This window comes from Salminus brasiliensis, chromosome 5, assembly GCF_030463535.1.
Source record: "Salminus brasiliensis chromosome 5, fSalBra1.hap2, whole genome shotgun sequence".
Classification (NCBI taxonomy): Eukaryota; Metazoa; Chordata; class Actinopteri; order Characiformes; family Bryconidae; genus Salminus; species Salminus brasiliensis.
This window is the reverse complement of record NC_132882.1, coordinates 2,145,813-2,164,546: the sequence shown is the minus strand read 5'-3', so window position 1 is coordinate 2,164,546 and position 18,734 is coordinate 2,145,813. Positions and strand designations below refer to the sequence as shown.

Below are 18,734 nucleotides of genomic sequence, written 5' to 3'. Positions count from 1 at the left end.
TGCTGAATGCCTTCATTAGAAGGGGTGTCCACAAACATTTGGACATCTAGAGTATATTGACCAAACCTCATGATCAATAGTCGAATAAAAACATTCCAGTATTACATTGAAATGAAGAGTGTTAGATTAATTTGCTTTAAAAAGATTTTGAGGTTTGGTTCTTGCAGCAACAAATCAAAGCAAATCAGATACTGCTTGTCCGATCACAGCCATGTCATACAGGAGAATCAGATGCTCGACTGAGTGACGCTGAAAGAAATGTGTTTGATTAATACAATTTAATAAACTCAATTTTATCTAAAAGATCTGGTATGATTTTATAAAAAAACTCAGTCCAAACAGTCTGAGAATGCGATTGCCAGATTTATTTATAATCAGACAAATGCAGTTTTCTTGATGCTGAAGAAAATAAATGATACAAATAGCAGGAAACAACAGTGCTGGAAATCAGAAAGTTATTGATTAGTATAATTAAACTGATGGACATTAAAAATAATAATAAAGATAAAAGAATAAATGAAAAAGGTCTTCTCCAGCCTCACAACCAGCTTGTTCCAACCAAAGCATCTTGCTCCTGATGGTCATTGTGAGGCCTTGTGCCTCAATGATGTTGCCAGTTTTTCTCTTCTGTTTGAACCCTTTTATCCTAATCAAGCTGGGTCTGCACTTGGTTCTAAGCCAATCACAGGTCTCCATTCTGCATCACCCCTTAAATAAACAAAAGTTGTACTTTTATTTGTTCATCTCTAACTTTGACCTTTGCTCTACTTAATGTATATATGGATTACTAGATTTTGCTAAGCTTACACATCCCAAGTTCTAATAACCGGAGAAGGCATTTGCTGATTAGCAGTTACATTAGCAGTTATAGTTTCATCCCTAAATACCTAAATAGGGCTGTGAACAAAATGGTTCCCTGTTTACGTTTTTTGGTCGCTATTGAGTATGTCGACCATTTTTCAGTAAAAGTCTGGATTTGGGCCTTGATTTTGAGGGCACTACAAAATCTCCCCCAGTGCACTCATGGTTTACAGTCAACATCATAGCTCACTACATCATAGATGTTATAAATCAGGAACAGGAATTGGAGTTTTGCTACTCAGCATCACATCTGTTTATGGATAAAGAGCCAATCAGTGTGCTGGTTACACCGCGAGCAGAGGAGCCTCACCTGACGTGGAGATCTGTGCAAGTGTAGTAGCCAGAAAAAGCCAATAAATCAGGTTTTTGTGCAGGTGTTTGGAGCCAAACGCTACAGCCAGCCTATAGACCAGCCTATAAGGACTTTGACCATGTGGACCAGAATGCAGTGAGTCTCTTGTTACGTTCTGCGACAGACAGCAGAACATAAAGGAGCTGCTGACGTTTGCTCATATGAGCAAGTAATAGTAAAAAGTCACTGAAGTTAAATTTCAGATATTTTATCTTATAGTTTGTTCATGGGAGGCTTACGTTTCTACTCACATGTGTGTTTATGTGACCGGTGTTGATGCACGGTGATGATACAGATGAAGGACTGTAAGGGAGGGATCCATACCGATTAGTGGGGATCCATTTTGGTCACAGCCTACGTTTTTAACCACAGCAAATCAAACAGTGATTGAAAACTATGATGAAAGAAATACAAGACAGAATAAAGAAGAAAAAGATTATGGTATACTATTATGGTATTTATGATTAGATGCTGAAAAAAAATCATGACATGAATTTGCAAATAAACTTTTTGGATTCTTTTCTTGTGAGATCCTAATCTAATCTAATCTAATCTAATCTAAACTAAACTAAATGAATAAAATAAAATAAAATCTAATCTAAATTAAATAAATTGAATCTAATCTAATTTAAACTAAATGAATCTAATCTAATCTAAATGAATCTGATCTAATTTAATCTAAATCTGCTAACACTTGTTTTTGTCTCAGACACTGCAGGCTGTTACTGAGCAGGTGTTCAATTAAACATGGAGCGAAGGACACTGTACAGCATGGGATACTCAGTGAACTGCAGGTTCTGTGTGGTCATCATGGTGCCGTCAGGCGTGTAGGCGTACTGCTCCATCAACGTCTCCATGTCTGGCGATGCAGGTCCTCTATATTTTAAACCTGCAGCCAGGTGAATGGTGGCTTTGTAAGGAGGCAGGACCATGAGCAGGACTGCAATCACTGCAATGATTTCGTCTAAAGGCTCTTTTGGCAGCCAGTCAGCTCCTCCTGGTGGATATGGTATGATAAAGCGCTTACGTCTTCTTAACACTGCGAAAGAATCAGCTAAAGCCATGAGCTGTGTTGACCAATCAGCTTTGGCTGTCATTGGGCCAAGGATGATCTCAGGAACTGGATGTGTCTGTTCAGCTCTCATGAAGTTCCATTGGTCAGGGAGGTGTTCCACTTCAATCTCTTGACTAAAGGCTCTGTGCTCGGGCTGAATGCCTCCTGTTGAGATCCCATAAGCAACTTTGGCGTCGATGCTGCAGTTCCATGGAGGATACAGAACAGTGTCGCTGATGGTATCCAGAGGAACGAGCCAGTTGGCAGGGCGAACCTGATCACTGATGCTGCCGTCACCCACCAGCACAATGTGCAGACCTCCATCTCCAAGTTCTATTCCTGATTCGTCTAGGTTCTGAGTAAGCTGCTTGTAGAAGTAGCGTATGAGATTAACACATAAGACTGCGCCTTTTGCTACATGCACTAATTTGGACAATATCTGGTAAATCTCAGGAAGTTGACGAATAAATCTCAGCACAATCTCTCCATTTGCATTGAGGCAGGCATTGTATGGACCAAGATTTTCCAAGGCCATCTTCACTTCCTCTATGGTCACCTCCTTCATCTCCCTGTAAAAGTATAGGTTTTGTTTTGATAAACATTTCTGAATCGACAGAGAGTGAGTAAATCACCACCTGACCTATAAATGCATGGCTTTGTTCAGACTGCAGGGCAAATCCCATTTCTTTATTAAATCTCAGTAGTAACCTGATAAGATCTTAACCACATCTCTATCACCCTACAGCACGAACAGAACAAGACATCGGTGCATCGGTGGAGTTGTGGGGCCCAGCGTAATATCTTTTCATTGGGGTCCAAAATTCCAGGCAGCGCTCCTACCAATATCGGGCATTCATCTGAACAGTTCACGCTCCTAAATTAACGCACATGCAGAAAAGAGCTGCAGTCGTACACTTTTTTCCTTTTCCTTCTTACGCACTTGTGGCAAATTTCAAGTTGGATTGACATGAAAGTTGCATGAATTTAGATCAGATCGGAACGTAGCCCATGCTTAAGCTGGAATATGTAATTGAGCAATAACAATACACGCATACCAGACAGTCTGACATCAAGAACCACAACTCCCCGACTTCCCAAAAAGACACATGAAAGTCAAACTGAGTTACATGTCCAGAAATCACATTTAAACCCACAGGGAAAAAAGTTCTTTTGTTGTTTCAACTGCAGAAAGTGTGTCCTGCACCAGTTACACAAATCAGATTTGAGCTGCCATCTAATGTTTGCTCCCATCCATGTCGGGGAGTCCCAGAGAGCATAACTGTCCTCACTTTTTATTGGGGGGTGAAAGAGGCTCTTTAAGACTCTTTAACTTTCTGCATTTGCATGTGTACAAACCACCACACATTCAGAATAAATGCTAGCTGTTTACACTTGCTGTTGAAATGCAACCAGAATGCACCGATAGGAATTTCTTTCCTAGTCTCAAATGGTGTCCTAAGCCCTGTGGCCCAGGTGATGTCAGTCTTTGAGAGTGCCAGACTTAAAAACGTTCAAATGGGACAGACAAATTTATGTTTGCTGGAGTGGAACAATTCATGTCACTTCATAAGACCTCATGGTCCTCATAGGGCACTCACTGGTGATGTCACATGATTAATGCATGATGTTATTGGACTTCCAGTCTCTTTAGGTGTTCTGTGTCTAATTCTTACCTGTTTCGGGAAGTGGTCATGCAGAGAGCTGGAGCTGTCGCCATGTCTGACACTTAAAAAGAGAAACAGTGAGTTAGTGTTGGTGGTGTGTTTTTGTCAGGTGGCAGATGAACGCTGCAGATGTTAACTGTCATGGCCATCATGTTCTGTTGTTTGCAGCTGACTACTTGTAGCAGCTCTCTGCATTACACACACACCAGAGAAAAATGCTACCACCCACTGTGCTGTATAGAAGTTTTTATTTTAGGCTCCTATGTTGGGACTGTACAGGACCTGTTAGGGCCTGTGACTGATAAAAATCTATTAATTGAGTGTTTTAGCAGAATTACTAGAGTTGTGTGCCAGTGTAATATCTTCCCATCTGGCCCAAAATCCCAGGTAGTACTCTTGACTGCACATGCGTTACACTGCACACTGTTCTATTTGAGCTCATTGTGCTGGGGGTGTGCTTCCTTTAGATAATTTACCATTACCATTTACCATACCACTGAAAAACGTTTGTTTGTTTTGTGCCAAATGGGATTTTTAGGCCCCTAGCTTTACTTTTCACAGCATGCCACTGGAAGTGGGCTGCTGAGGCATGAGAGGACCATTCGAGAGAAGCATTAATTTCGGGGTGTCTTCAAACCAATAATGAAAGGTATCTCAGAGCCGTTTTTGATAATAACACGGGCCATGTCGTCTTCTACAGAGAATAGCTTAAAAATAAACGGTTTTCCACAATAACTCAAAAGATGCGGCCCAAAATACAGAGCTTTTGAGAATGCTTTGATAGGCTTGAGAGGTGTGTCGGTAAAAGGTAGCCTCTTGTTATTCGTGTTGAAAATATACTACTACTAATAATAACAATATATTCATGATTCTTCACAATGTAAATTTAGTATTTTGACTCCTATGGACATATCTTAATGTGTATAGTTACAGCATACAGTGATGTAAAATGGCATGCTGCAACGTTTTCAACTGAGACAGGCCAGGTCTGAGCATCTGAACTAATAGAAACACTGATACCCAAACTTTTGACTGCTTCTGTAATAGCTACAGAACACAGTACTGTACTTTTACTCTCAGTACTTAAGTAGCACTTTTTAGATTACTAAACTACTTGCAGTACTTAAGTACAGAAATGTTGAGTACTTTAGTACTTCACTTAAGTACGGAGCTTAACTTTACTTTTACTGAAGTCTGAGTCTCTAGTACTTTATACATTATTACTTTATACAGATCTGCTCCAGTGTTGAGATGAGCTACAAAGTGTTGTCATGTGAGCGTAGATCACACAAGGTGTTGACTCTTAGAAACTGGTCTTCTGATGATGTTGTGGATGTGCGTCTGTCAGACCTCTTCTTGTATCAGCCCTCTTTAGTTCAAAGAGCTTTATGGTGAAGGAAACTGTCCTCACAACATTCCCACTTAATCTGTCATTTCTCAAAGGACAGAGCAACACTTTCAATGAATAATGACCTTAAAATACTGCGGTGCAGAGTGTTGTAATACACAGTTCCTACAATGATTTTGTAATACAGATAACAGGGCTGTGAATTAAAAAATTGTTGTAATTAGCTGTCAAAGCATAATTTACTTATATTGCAACAAACTGTAAGTTGTTTTTAGGGAATCATTTTATAGAAGTCATTGGTGAAGTTGTTCTATAAAATGATTCCCTAAAAATGCCTTTTTTCCCCCACAATCTACATAAACTACATAAGTTTGTAGTTCATTTTGCTAAAATGCCCTGGTGGTTTGCTGCCTAACTTTGTACCATTGCAAGTTATTTAATGGACTTAAACATCAATAAAAACAATGGAAAATTGGGAGCGTTCTAAAACTTGTGACCAGTATAATTTTACATACCATTTATTAATATTGAAATCCTTCTATATAACCCAGAACGAATTGCTTTACTAATGTAAAGGAAAAAATACACTTAAGTTTTCAGCATGACTAAACAGTTAAGATGTGAACAGGGTAATTCAGGGCTTCAGAGTTTGTAACACCCCGTTCTAGAGAAACTTACCCAGTCAGAAGTTTTCCCAGTGATGATGATGAAATCAGATGTCTTGCATCAGATGCTTCCTTGGTCTGTGCATCAGCTTATATTGTCTATAATGTGGGAGGAGACTCAAAGGGGGAGGGGGTAGGACAAAGAATTTGGACTGGCCTCTTGGAGTAGCTTCTATTTTGAAAGTACAGAAAGTGCAGGCATGGTAAGAAGAAATAAACTAGACCATAAACTGAGCTATATGCATTTGTCATTAATGTTATTCACTATTAATCAAACAAAAAAACCTTTTTGATTCAACCTAAAAAGGTAGTGTCCATGATGCCTTAATATATTAGGTAAAATAAATTTAGAAAGACTGTTAAAACTTTGAATAAGGACAACATCATTAACGTTGGTTTGGTAACACTTGTATTGTGCTGCACTTGTGTTCTGTATGCACTGTGTCTGTGCTGCACCAGGGTCCTGGAGGAACGTTGTTTCGTTTCACTGTGTACTCTGTATGTAGCTGAAATGACATTAAAACCCACTTGACTTGACTTGTAAGTTAACACTGGTTTTCTTCTGTTGAACTTCATCATTCAAGTTAAATGAAATTGAAGTTTCCTGAACTTGACATCAAAGCACTTCTACTGACATCACATAGTTTAACAAGCTTGCTTACATTTCAAACCAACAGAACTCTATAGTTCAGTTAACATGATTGATTTTTTTGAGCCATGTAGTTGATGTAACTTCATCACCATTCAGTTCTACTTAAACATCTAATTTAGTAGATATCCAACCTAATATTGATGCAACTCGATAGTCCTATAATCCTAATTCAGACTTACTTTATAACCATTTCAAACATATTTAGAATTTCTAGATATATACCTTACTTGTTACAAACATTTATTGACAAAGTTTATTCCAACATTAGTTGGAAAAAATTTAACTGCACCCTTTTCAGAAGTTTAATAAGCTCGCTGACTTAGATCACACTGTATCTGCAAGTACATACAATGTTTGGACATACATGAAACACACACAGACGTGGAACAAATATCCCAATTATATCCATTGACTGCTTCCCCAAATTGTAGTTCAACTACCAATAAAGTATACAAAAGTCTTATCCCAGTCTTATCCCTGTCCTGTTGAAGTTGTGATATGGATGATCATCACCCCACATCAGCTCAAAAGTACTGGATGGAGCTCCTCCACCATCATTCCAGAGAACACAGTTCCTCCACTGCTCCACAGCTCCTCAATGCTGGGGGGCTTTATACCCCTCTAGTCCACGCCTGGCATTAGGCAGCATGGAGCCAATATGGTCATGATGTTGATCTGCTCCAGAGGGTCCTATTCTATTGGCAGCATCTCATTTTGCTATCATCAGTTGCTGAATGTGTATCTTTCAGATTGTTTATAAGAAAACTTCACTGTCAAATGCAAAATGTTATAGAACACATGGAATATATATTCTAATCAAGCTTAATTAAGCAAATTTTGAAACTTATATCCATTGACTGCTTCCCCAAATTGTAGTTCAACTACCAACAAAGTGTACGGGCTTATGCCAGTCTATGAATCTTGGCAGAACACTGCACTGCAGTCTCTTTTGGTAGTCGATGTTTAGTGCAAATAGCAGACCAACAACCTTAGCTACCGCAAAAAGATTAGATAGTCCTCTGCTTTTGTTACCAGCAGGATACCAACATCTACTTCTTCCATTCCCAAAGAAGAAATGTAAGGAAAGAATTAATTTAATCTTCTAATGTCGATGACAACATTTCATATGTATGAGCTTTTTGGAGGTTAAAGACCGAGTGGAAATCATTAGTGTTCCCACCTGTGTCTCCTTTGTATTCCTGCCCTTTTGTTATCCTTTCCAGGTGTTCATGTTTGTGTCTTGTTCTCCTAAAACCCTGTGTTTGCTCTGTTGCTTGGCATTGTGCGAGTGTTGTGCAGGAGTTGTGCAGTTGTTGGCTTTGATCAGGTGTTGGCTTTGGGCAGGTGTTGGTCTTGGGCAGGTGTTGTGCAGTTGTTGGCTTTGGGCAGGTGTTGGCTTTGGGCAGGTATTGGTCTTGGGCAGGTGTTGTGCAGTTGTTGGCTTTGATTAGGTGTTGGCTTTGGGCAGGTGTTGGTCTTGGGCAGGTGTTGTGCAGGTGTTGGCTTTGGGCAGGTGTTGGCTTTGGTCAGGTTTTGTGCAGGTGTTGGTTTTGATCAGGTGCTGACTTTGGGATGGTGTTGTGCAGGTGTTGTGCAAGTGTTGGCTTTGGACAGGTGTTGGCTTTGGGCAGGTTTTGTGCAGGTGTTGGTTTTGATCAGGTGTTGACTTTGGGATGGTGTTGTGCAGGTGTTGTGCAAGTGTTGGCTTTGGACAGGTGTTGTGCAGATGTTGTCATGTTGCATGTATTGTCCTTGGGCAGATGTAGTGCAGGTGTTGCCATTGTGGAGGTGTTGGGCTTGTGCAGGTCTTGAATGTGTTGGGTTTGACTAGGTTTTTGCAGGTATTGCAGGTATTTAGCAGGTGTTGTGCAGGTGTTGTCATGTTGCAGGTATTGTCCTTGGGGAGGTGTTGTGCAGGTGTTGGCATTGTGTGAGTGTTGTGCAGGAGTTGTGCAGTTGTTGGCTTTGTGCAGGTGTCATGCAGGTGTTAGCATTGTGCTGGTGTTGTGCAGGTGTCATGCAGGTGTTGGCATTGTGCAGGTATTGTCCTTGGGGAGGTGTTATGCAGGAGTTGGTATTGTGCAAGTGTTGTGCAGGAGTTTGGGTAGATGTAGGGCAAGTGTTGAGTTGTTGTTTTCCAGGTATGGACTTTGTCAAGGTTACATGCAGTTGTTGGCTTTGTGCAGACATTGGGTATGTTCAGGTGTTTATATTGTGCAAGTGTTTGCTTTGGGCAGGTGTTGTGCAGGTGTTGGCTTTGGGCAGATGTTGTACAGGTGTTGGCTTTGGGCAGGTGTTGTACAGGTGTTGGCTTTGGGCAGGTGGTGTGCAGATGTTGGCTTTGGGCAGGTGGTGTGCAGATGTTGGCTTTAGACAGGTGCTGACTTTGGGCAGGTGTTGTTCAGGTGTTGGTCTTGGGCAGGTGTTGTGCAGGTGTTGGCTTTCGGCAGATGTTGTACAAGTGTTGGCTTTGGGCAGGTGTTGTACAGGTGTTGGCTTTGGGCAGGTGGTGTGCAGATGTTGGCTTTGGGCAGGTGGTGTGCAGATGTTGGCTTTAGACAGGTGCTGACTTTGGGCAGGTGTTGTTCAGGTGTTGGTCTTGGGCAGGTGTTGTGCAGGTGTTGGCTTTCGGCAGATGTTGTACAAGTGTTGGCTTTGGGCAGGTGTTGTACAGGTGTTGGCTTTGGGCAGGTGGTGTGCAGATGTTGGCTTTGGGCAGGTGGTGTGCAGATGTTGGCTTTAGACAGGTGCTGACTTTGGGCAGGTGTTATGCAGGAGTTGGCATTGTGCTGGTATTGGCATTGTGCAGGTATTGGCATTGTGCAGGTATTGGCTTTGAGCAGTTTGCTTTGGGTAGGTGTTGTGCAGGAGTTGGTATTGTGCAAGTGTTGTGCAGGAGTTTGGGTAGATGTAGGGCAAGTGTTGAGTTGTTGTTTTCCAGGTATGGACTTTGTCAAGGTTACTTGCAGTTGTTGGCTTTGTGCAGACATTGTGTATGTTCAGGTGTTTATATTGTGCAAGTGTTTGCTTTGGGCAGGTGTTGTGCAGGTGTTGGCTTTGGGCAGGTGGTGTGCAGATGTTGGCTTTAGACAGGTGCTGACTTTGGGCAGATGTTGTTCAGGTGCTGGCTTTGGACAGGTGTTGGGAAGGTGCTGACTTTGGGCAGGTGGTGTACAGATGTTGCTTTAGACAGGTGCTGACTTTGGGCAGGTGTTGTGCAGGTGCTGACTTTGGGCAGGTGTTGTGCAGGTGTTGGCTTTGGGCAGGTGGTGTGCAGATGTTGGCTTTAGACAGGTGCTGACTTTGGGCAGATGTTGTTCAGGTGCTGGCTTTGGACAGGTGTTGGGAAGGTGCTGACTTTGGGCAGGTGGTGTACAGATGTTGCTTTAGACAGGTGCTGACTTTGGGCAGGTGTTGTGCAGGTGCTGACTTTGGGCAGGTGTTGTGCAGGTGTTGGCTTTGGGCAGGTGTTGTGCAGGTGTTGGCTTTGGGCAGGTGGTGTGCAGGTGTTGGCTTTAGACAGGTGCTGACTTTGGGCAGGTGTTGTGCAGGTGTTGGCTTTGGGCAGGTGGTGTGCAGGTGTTGGCTTTAGACAGGTGCTGACTTTGGGCAGGTGTTTTGCAGGTGTTGGTCTTGGGCAGGTGTTGTACAGGTGTTGGTCTTGGGCAGGTGGTGTGCAGATGTTGGCTTTAGACAGGTGCTGACTTTGGGCAGGTGTTTTGCAGGTGTTGGTCTTGGGCAGGTTTTGTTCAGGTGTTGGCTTTGGGCAGGTGGTGTGCAGATGTTGGCTTTAGACAGGTGCTGACTTTGGGCAGATGTTGTTCAGGTGCTGACTTTGGGCAGATGTTGTTCAGGTGTTGACTTTGGGCAGATGTTGTTCAGGTGTTGACTTTAGGCAGGTGTTGGGCAGGTGTTGTGCAGGTGTTGACTTTGGGCAGGTATTGTTCAGGTGTTGACTTTAGGCAGGTGTTGTGCAGGTGTTGACTTTAGGCAGGTGTTGGGCAGGTGTTGTGCAGGTGTTGACTTTGGGCAGGTATTGTTCAGGTGTTGACTTTAGGCAGGTGTTGGGCAGGTGTTGTGCAGGTGTTGACTTTAGGCAGGTGTTGGGCAGGTGTTGACTTTGGGCAGATGTTGTTCAGGTGCTGACTTTGGGCAGATTTTGTTCAGGTGTTGACTTTAGGCAGGTGTTGGGCAGGTGTTGTGCAGGTGTTGACTTTGGGCAGGTATTGTTCAGGTGTTGACTTTAGGCAGGTGTTGGGCAGGTGTTGTGCAGGTGTTGACTTTAGGCAGGTGTTGGGCAGGTGTTGTGCAGGTGTTGGCTTTGCACAGGTGTGCTGTATGGTTGAGCGTGTGTCTGGTTTTTGCAGTTGCTGACAGTAAACAGTCATTTTTAAGAATTTAGCAGTTCACTCAGTCACAGTAGTTCTAGTCACACAGCACAAGTGTAGCATATGAATATATATATATATATATATATATATATATATATATATATATATATATATATCCTGACTTTAAACCAAGCTATATTTAAAACCATAGAACCTCTCTTGTGGTTGAAAGTGCTGGTTGTCCTGTTAGTGTCCACTCACACTTAATCTGAAACTCAACACCTAGATCATAGAGAAGTCTTCGGTTCTGCATATAGATGCTGCGTTGTTTTTTTCTTTTCATCTTCTTAAGACTAACAACTGTATGTGTGTACCTCGTGTAGCACAACAAATATTTGGTAAAACTCACCCTGTAAGTTATCAAAAGCTGAATAAAGCTACTGAACATCTACCACCCTCTCTTTCAGTGGCCCGGGATCTGGATGTACAAATCTCTTTATTTTCTTCATAGAGACACAATCAAACACTCTTAATAAAGAGTTTTAATCACCCAATTGAACCAAGCAACTACAAGAACAATCATCAAACTATAAATAATAATGCAGGTTCAGGTATTGTCCTTTGGCAGGTGTTGTGCAGGTGTTGTCATGTTGCAGGTATTGTCCTTGGGGAGGTTTTGTGCAGGTGTTGGCATTGTGTGAGTGTTGTGCAGGAGTTGTGCAGTTGTTGGCTTTGTGCAGGTGTCATGCAGGTGTTGGCATTGTGCTGGTGTTGTGCAGGTGTCATGCAGGTGTTAGCATTGTGCTGGTGTTGTGCAGGTGTCATGCAGGTGTTGGCATTGTGCTGGTGTTGGCTTTAGACAGGTGCTGACTTTGGGCAGGTGTTGTGCAGGTGCTGACTTTGGGCAGGTGTTGTACAAGTGTTGGCTTTGGGCAGGTGGTGTGCAGATGTTGGCTTTAGACAGGTGCTGACTTTGGGCAGATGTTGTTAAGGTGTGGGCTTTGGGCAGGTGGTGTGCAGATGTTGGCTTTGGGCAGGTGCTGACTTTGGGCAGGTGTTGTGCAGGTGTTGGTCTTGGGCAGGTGTTGTACAAGTGTTGGCTTTGGGCAGGTGGTGTGCAGATGTTGGCTTTAGACAGGTGCTGACTTTGGGCAGATGTTAAGGTGTGGGCTTTGGGCAGGTGGTGTGCAGATGTTGGCTTTGGTCAGGTGCTGACTTTGGGCAGGTGTTGTGCAGGTGTTGGTCTTGGGCAGGTGTTGTACAAGTGTTGGCTTTGGGCAGGTGGTGTGCAGATGTTGGCTTTAGACAGGTGCTGACTTTGGGCAGATATTAAGGTGTGGGCTTTGGGCAGGTGTTGTGCAGGTGTTGGCTTTGGGGTGGTCTTGGGAAGGTGTTGTGCAGGTGTTGACTTTGGGCAGGTATTGTGCAGGTGTTGACTTTACGCTGGTGTTGTGCAGGTGTTGTGCAGGTGTTGTCATGTTGCAGGTATTGTCCTTGGGGAGGTGTTGTGCAGTTGTTGGCTTTGTGCAGGTGTCATGCAGGTGTTGGCATTGTGCTGGTGTTGTGCAGGTGTCATGCAGGTATTGGCATTGTGCTGGTGTTGGCATTGTGCAGGTATTGTCCTTGGGGAGGTGTTATGCAGGAGTTGGTATTGTGCAAGTGTTGTGCAGGTGTCATGCAGGTATTGGCATTGTGCTGAAATTGGCATTGTGCAGGTGTTGGCATTGTGCAGGTATTGTCCTTGGGGAGGTGTTATGCAGGAGTTGGTATTGTGCAAGTGTTGTGCAGGAGTTTGGGTAGATGTAGGGCAAGTGTTGAGTTGTTGTTTTCCAGGTATGGACTTTGTCAAGGTTACATGCAGTTGTTGGCTTTGTGCAGACATTGGGTATGTTCAGGTGTTTATATTGTGCAAGTGTTTGCTTTGGGCAGGTGTTGTGCAGGTGTTGGCTTTGGGCAGGTGGTGTGCAGATGTTGGCTTTAGACAGGTGCTGACTTTGGGCAGGTGTTGCGCAGGTGTTGGTCTTGGGCAGGTGGTGTGCAGATGTTGGCTTTAGACAAGTGCTGACTTTGGGCAGGTGTTGTGCAGGTGTTGGTCTTGGACAGGTGTTGTACAGGTGTTGGCTTTGGGCAGGTGGTGTGCAGATGTTGGCTTTAGACAGGTGCTGACTTTGGGCAGGTGTTTTGCAGGTGTTGACTTTGGGCAGGTGTTGTGCAGGTGTTGGCTTTAGACAGGTGCTGACTTTGGGCAGATGTTGTTCAGGTGTTGGTCTTGGGCAGGTTTTGTTCAGGTGTTGGCTTTGGGCAGGTGGTGTGCAGATGTTGGCTTTAGACAGGTGCTGACTTTGGGCAGATGTTGTTCAGGTGCTGACTTTGGGCAGATGTTGTTCAGGTGTTGACTTTGGGCAGATGTTGTTCAGGTGCTGACTTTGGGCAGATGTTGTTCAGGTGTTGACTTTGGGCAGATGTTGTTCAGGTGTTGACTTTAGGCAGGTGTTGGGCAGGTGTTGTGCAGGTGTTGACTTTGGGCAGGTATTGTTCAGGTGTTGACTTTAGGCAGGTGTTGGGCAGGTGTTGTGCAGGTGTTGGCTTTGCACAGGTGTGCTGTATGGTTGAGCGTGTGTCTGGTTTTTGCAGTTGCTGACAGTAAACAGTCATTTTTAAGAATTTAGCAGTTCACTCAGTCACAGTAGTTCTAGTCACACAGCACAAGTGTAGCATATGAATATATATATATATATATATATATATATATATATATATATATATATATATATATATATATATATATCCTGACTTTAAACCAAGCTATATTTAAAACCATAGAACCTCTCTTGTGGTTGAAAGTGCTGGTTGTCCTGTTAGTGTCCACTCACACTTAATCTGAAACTCAACGCCTAGATCATAGAGAAGTCTTCGGTTCTGCATATAGATGCTGCGTTGTTTTTTTCTTTTCATCTTCTTAAGACTAACAACTGTATGTGTGTACCTCGTGTAGCACAACAAATATTTGGTAAAACTCACCCTGTAAGTTATCAAAAGCTGAATAAAGCTACTGAACATCTACCACCCTCTCTTTCAGTGGCCCGGGATCTGGATGTACAAATCTCTTTATTTTCTTCATAGAGACACAATCAAACACTCTTAATAAAGAGTTTTAATCACCCAATTGAACCAAGCAACTACAAGAACAATCATCAAACTATAAATAATAATGCAGGTTCAGGTATTGTCCTTGGGGAGGTTTTGTGCAGGTGTTGTCATGTTACACTCATTCAGATCTAGGATGTGTTATTTGAGTGTTCCCTTTATTTTTTTGAGCAGTATATATTTATATATATATATACACCGTATATCCTAACTATTGGATGAGCTGTATGTTTATATTAATGCTCAGCAGAATGAACACAAGATGAGATGCTTCCTGTGTACGAAGCTCAGAACTTCCTTTGTTGTTGAAAGTGCTGGTTGTTTAATCAGTCTCAGCTCACACTTGAGCTGAAACTTAACACCCATGTCTATCTTAAAGACACAGCGGGTTATTTTTCTTTATACTCCGCCTCTTTATACACATTTACCTCCACCTCCAAGCTGCACACACCGGGACACACACTCTACCCTGCCATCCTCTCAGTACATAGTTTTCCTTTATAGGTTATGATTGTAATTATTGTACTCAACACAAACATCATATAGTAGATTAGTTTTAGGTGCTTTACGTCCAGATGATAGTGTTAAGATAGCTGTAGGTCAAAGCTGAACAATGTCCTACGAAATCTCATGAAGGACATCTAGCTCACAATACTCTCTACTTTGGGTTTCACCTCCAGAATGCAAAGATCAAAGAATCATAGTATTAGAAAACATTACAGAGAAATATAAAATGCTGGTGTTTGAGAGGTGTTCAGGCTTGTCTGCAGCCAAGAGTGTGTCTAAAGTAATCTCTTCCCTTTGATTAAAAAAAGGCCTCAAATGAGAAAATTGTAAGTTCACATCATGACTGATATGTGTTGGATTAGGAAAAGACCACACGCTTTGTTAAACTACTTTCCCATCTAGAACAATACATTTTGTAATTGCCAGCATGTCATTTACACAATTCTGAGATCTGCTCATGGTTTCTTCTGACATGATGGATGGTTCTTCACAACATGCAAAAGCAACCCAAGAGCTTATTAAGGCAAAAAGGATTATAATTAGGACAATTGTGTCACTGTCCAAATACTTATGGACATGACAGCATACTGACTTTCCCATTTATTAGCTCCACCTACCTAACTATGTTTTTTGGCCATTTTATCAGAAACATCTCACAGATAGGTCCACACAGTCATGTGCACAGTTTATCAACCCTCCTCTAGGGAGCACTGTAGGACCACTGTTGACTAGATGTTATTTGGGTGGTTGGCTGTAGGGCTCATGATACACTCTAAGCAATCAATGGTTCTTTGATGTTAAAAGAGTGAAACCATATTTGATGCTATATTAATCACTAAAACAATAAAGTTGCTTCAAATGGTTCTTTGCCATAAAAGAACCACTTTTGGTTAAAAAACATGTTAGTGATAGAGTTTGAAGAAGTGTGAAGAACCTTTAGAGTGTATCTTCACATTACACAAAAGTAAGATATGGAGTTCTGCAAGGCTCAATCTTAGGACCGCTATTATTTTTATTATACATGTTACCGCTGGGCTCAGTTATAAGCAGACTTAGATTAGCAGATTTAGATCACAGAAAATGAAGAACTGTGTAAAGGATATAAAACTCTGGATGTCACATGACTTCCTTCTTCTTAACAGTGACAAAACCCAGCTTCTTCTTTTAGGTCCAAAAGACACTGGAAATAAACTTCACTTTTATGTTAATGTTATGACTTAATGACTTAATGTTAGACTTGGCTGATGCTTCCATTATTCCTGGTCCAGCAGCTAAAAATCTTAACATCATATTCAATTCAGATCATTTGAGCATATAGCATATAGCTCATATAGCTAATATTAGTAGGAAAGCCTTTATGCAGCTTAGGAACATCTCCAAACTAAGAAATTTCTTGTCTCTACAGGACGCAGAAAAGCTAGTACATGCTTTTATTACCTCAAGGCTAGATTACTGTAATGCACTTCTGTCAGGGTGTTCCAGCAGGAACCTCAATAGTTGAACCAGGGGTTCGCAGACACAGGGAATTGTAGCACACTGAGATGCTGGAGCTGTCGTCTCACTGCTTACACATGATCATTCAGGTTTGTGGACGGTGGAGCAGATGGACGCTAGCATTTCAGGGAGCTCCCCTGTCTGTGTTACCTTCTGGCTCTCTCCTTTTAATTAGGCTGTTATAATCAGACCTGCCGGAGTCGTCAGAAACACTCTGATACTGATCAACATTCTCTGATCTCTATAAAATCCTCTCAGAACTGACTCTGTCTCTTTACCTTCTCCCAGTAAATGGCCACTCAGCCCGACCTGCTGGAAGACCCGCTGAGGTCCCCTCTACCTGCGTCACCTACCAGTAAGTATTGGTTCTCTAGACTTTTAAACCTCTTTAGACCTTCATTGCTCAAAGAACCATGTAAAGCATTTTGGTTTTAAAAATTGAACCATACACAAAAGGATTTCCTCCATTATGAAGAACCCTTTTATCAGGAAAAGAACCGATAAAGCATCCAAATGGTTCTTTGAGTTTGAGTTTTGTATAAATGTTACTACAAGAACCCTTATTTTAAGAGTGTAGTGCGTGTGCTGCTGGTGCAGGTGTGTGCACAGTAGTGTTGCTTGAATATTTGCACACTTTGTACAATCACTGGCCACTTTATCAGAAACCCCTCCTATGTAGTGGCGTCTTGCTGGTGTTCAGTTGGAGACTGCAGTAATAGTGTCCTATAAACCTGTATAAACACACACACACATCACTGACCAAAACCCTGCTGTGAGGATTTGATTGCATTCAGCGATAAGAGTGTTAGTGAGGTCAGGCTGTTGTATGATCATCACCTCACCTCATCATCCAATGATGTGATCCCAACTCCCCAAATCATCCCATCCAAAAGTACTGGATGGAGCTCCTCCACCATCACTCCAGAGAACAGTTCTTCCACTGCTCCACAGCTCCTCAATGCTGGGGGGCTTTATACCCCTCTAGCCCACGCCTTGCATTAGGCATTTATTAAAATGGGTGTCCACAAACACTTGGACATATAGTGGATGCTTAAAATATGTTTATATTAAGATTCATTCATTAAGATTCAAGGTTTCAAAGTCTTTTGTTAATCTGACCCAGACCTTTAAACACACACTTACTGTCTGTTAAATGAGCCTGTCTGTGTTGCCGTGGTAACAGTACAGTGTAAGATGTATTCGTGCTGCTGTAATAAAGTGTAATGTGATTACTGCGGTGTACGGCGCTCTGTCTCCATTGAGTACAGTAACCCAGACCGCAATCAGAAGAACCTTAATCAGGTTCCAGTAGAACATGCTTCAGCTTGTGTTCCCACAGCAACGCCACAGTGGAACGTCACCGGACTCCAGATTCCTCCTGAAGGCTGTTTCTGTAGCATAACAGTGTGTGTGTGTGTGTGTGTGTTTAAAGACGAGGTGTGTGTTGAAGTCCCAGAATTATCTGAATGTCCTCTTTGTGGCGCAATAGAGCACATTTTAGAAGCAGATCATCTTCAGCTTCTGCTTCCAAACATGGTGGAGGTAGTTTCACACACGGCCACTGAAACTAAGACCCCCAAAGTAAACAATGAGAGTCCCTCATGCCATGTACATACATGTTTTGGATCCAGGTGGGTCAGGAGTGTACTGTAGATGTGATGGAGGGTCAGGAGTGTACTGTAGATGTGATGGTGGGTCAGTAGGAGTGTACTGTAGATGTGATGGAGGGTCAGGAGTGTACTGTAGATGTGATGGAGGGTCAGGAGTGTACTGTAGATGTGATGGTGGGTCAGTCAGGAGCGTACTGTAGATGTGATGGAGGGTCAGTCAGGAGTGTACTGTAGATGTGATGGTGGGTCAGGAGCGTACTGTAGATGTGATGGTGGTTCAGTAGGAGTGTACTGTAGATGTGATGGTAGGTCAGGAGTGTACTGTAGATGTAATGGTGGATCAGTCAGGAGTGTACTGTAGATGTGATGGTAGGTCAGGAGTGTACTGTAGATGTGATGGTGGGTCAGTCAGGAGTGTACTGTAGATGTGATGGTGGGTCAGTCAGGAGTGTACTGTAGATGTGATAGTGGGTCAGGAGTGTACTGTAGATGTGATGGTGGGTCAGTCAGGAGTGTACTGTAGATGTGATGGTGGATCAGTCAGGAGTGTACTGTAGATGTGATGGTGGGTCAGTCAGGAGTGTACTGTAGATGTGATGGTGGTCAGGAGTGTACTGTAGATGTGATGGTGGGTCAGTCAGGAGTGTACTGTAGATGTGATGGTGGGTCAGGAGTGTACTGTAGATGTGATGGTGGGTCAGGAGTGTACTGTAGATGTTATGGTGGGTCGGTCAGGAGTGTACTGTAGATGTGATGGTGGGTCAGTCAGGAGTGTACTGTAGATGTGATGATGGATATCGTTTTGCATATAAATCACCAGGCTGTGACTAAACACACACCCCTCAAAATCATGCAGCTGTGGAGGAAATGTATTAATAATGATGAACACTCAACACTACATGTGTAGTCCCATGTTCACTCATTTTAGCAACAATGTTATTGATCCAATGTTATAGATTACATAACATAATACTTATACAAGTTTTTGTGTGACAGGGATGATTTAATAAAAAGACATTAATAATCTATTAGAAGACTACAACCCTGTA

General features: G+C 42.6%; 1 protein-coding gene across 1 annotated transcript; it reads right to left on the bottom strand.

The window, feature by feature from the left end:
- Positions 1 to 1,883: 1,883 nt before the first annotated feature.
- LOC140555435 (uncharacterized) lies at positions 1,884 to 5,992 on the bottom strand. The gene is made up of 3 exons (XM_072678673.1): positions 5,958 to 5,992; positions 3,941 to 3,992; positions 1,884 to 2,836 (listed from the first exon to the last, which is right to left on the bottom strand). Exons 2-3 carry the CDS (start codon positions 3,982 to 3,984, stop codon positions 1,951 to 1,953), a joined length of 930 nt encoding a protein of 309 aa, XP_072534774.1. The 5' UTR covers positions 3,985 to 3,992; positions 5,958 to 5,992; the 3' UTR covers positions 1,884 to 1,950.
- Positions 5,993 to 18,734: the final 12,742 nt, after the last annotated feature.

Excerpts from the sequence above, each read along its gene's own strand:
- LOC140555435 (XM_072678673.1), bottom strand. The coding sequence starts at position 3,984 with ATGGCGACAGCTCCAGCTCTCTGCATGACCACTTCCCGAAACAG. Across the intron at positions 2,837-3,940 it reads ATGACCACTTCCCGAAACAG|GGAGATGAAGGAGGTGACCA; the intron begins GTAAGAATTAGA and ends ATACTTTTACAG.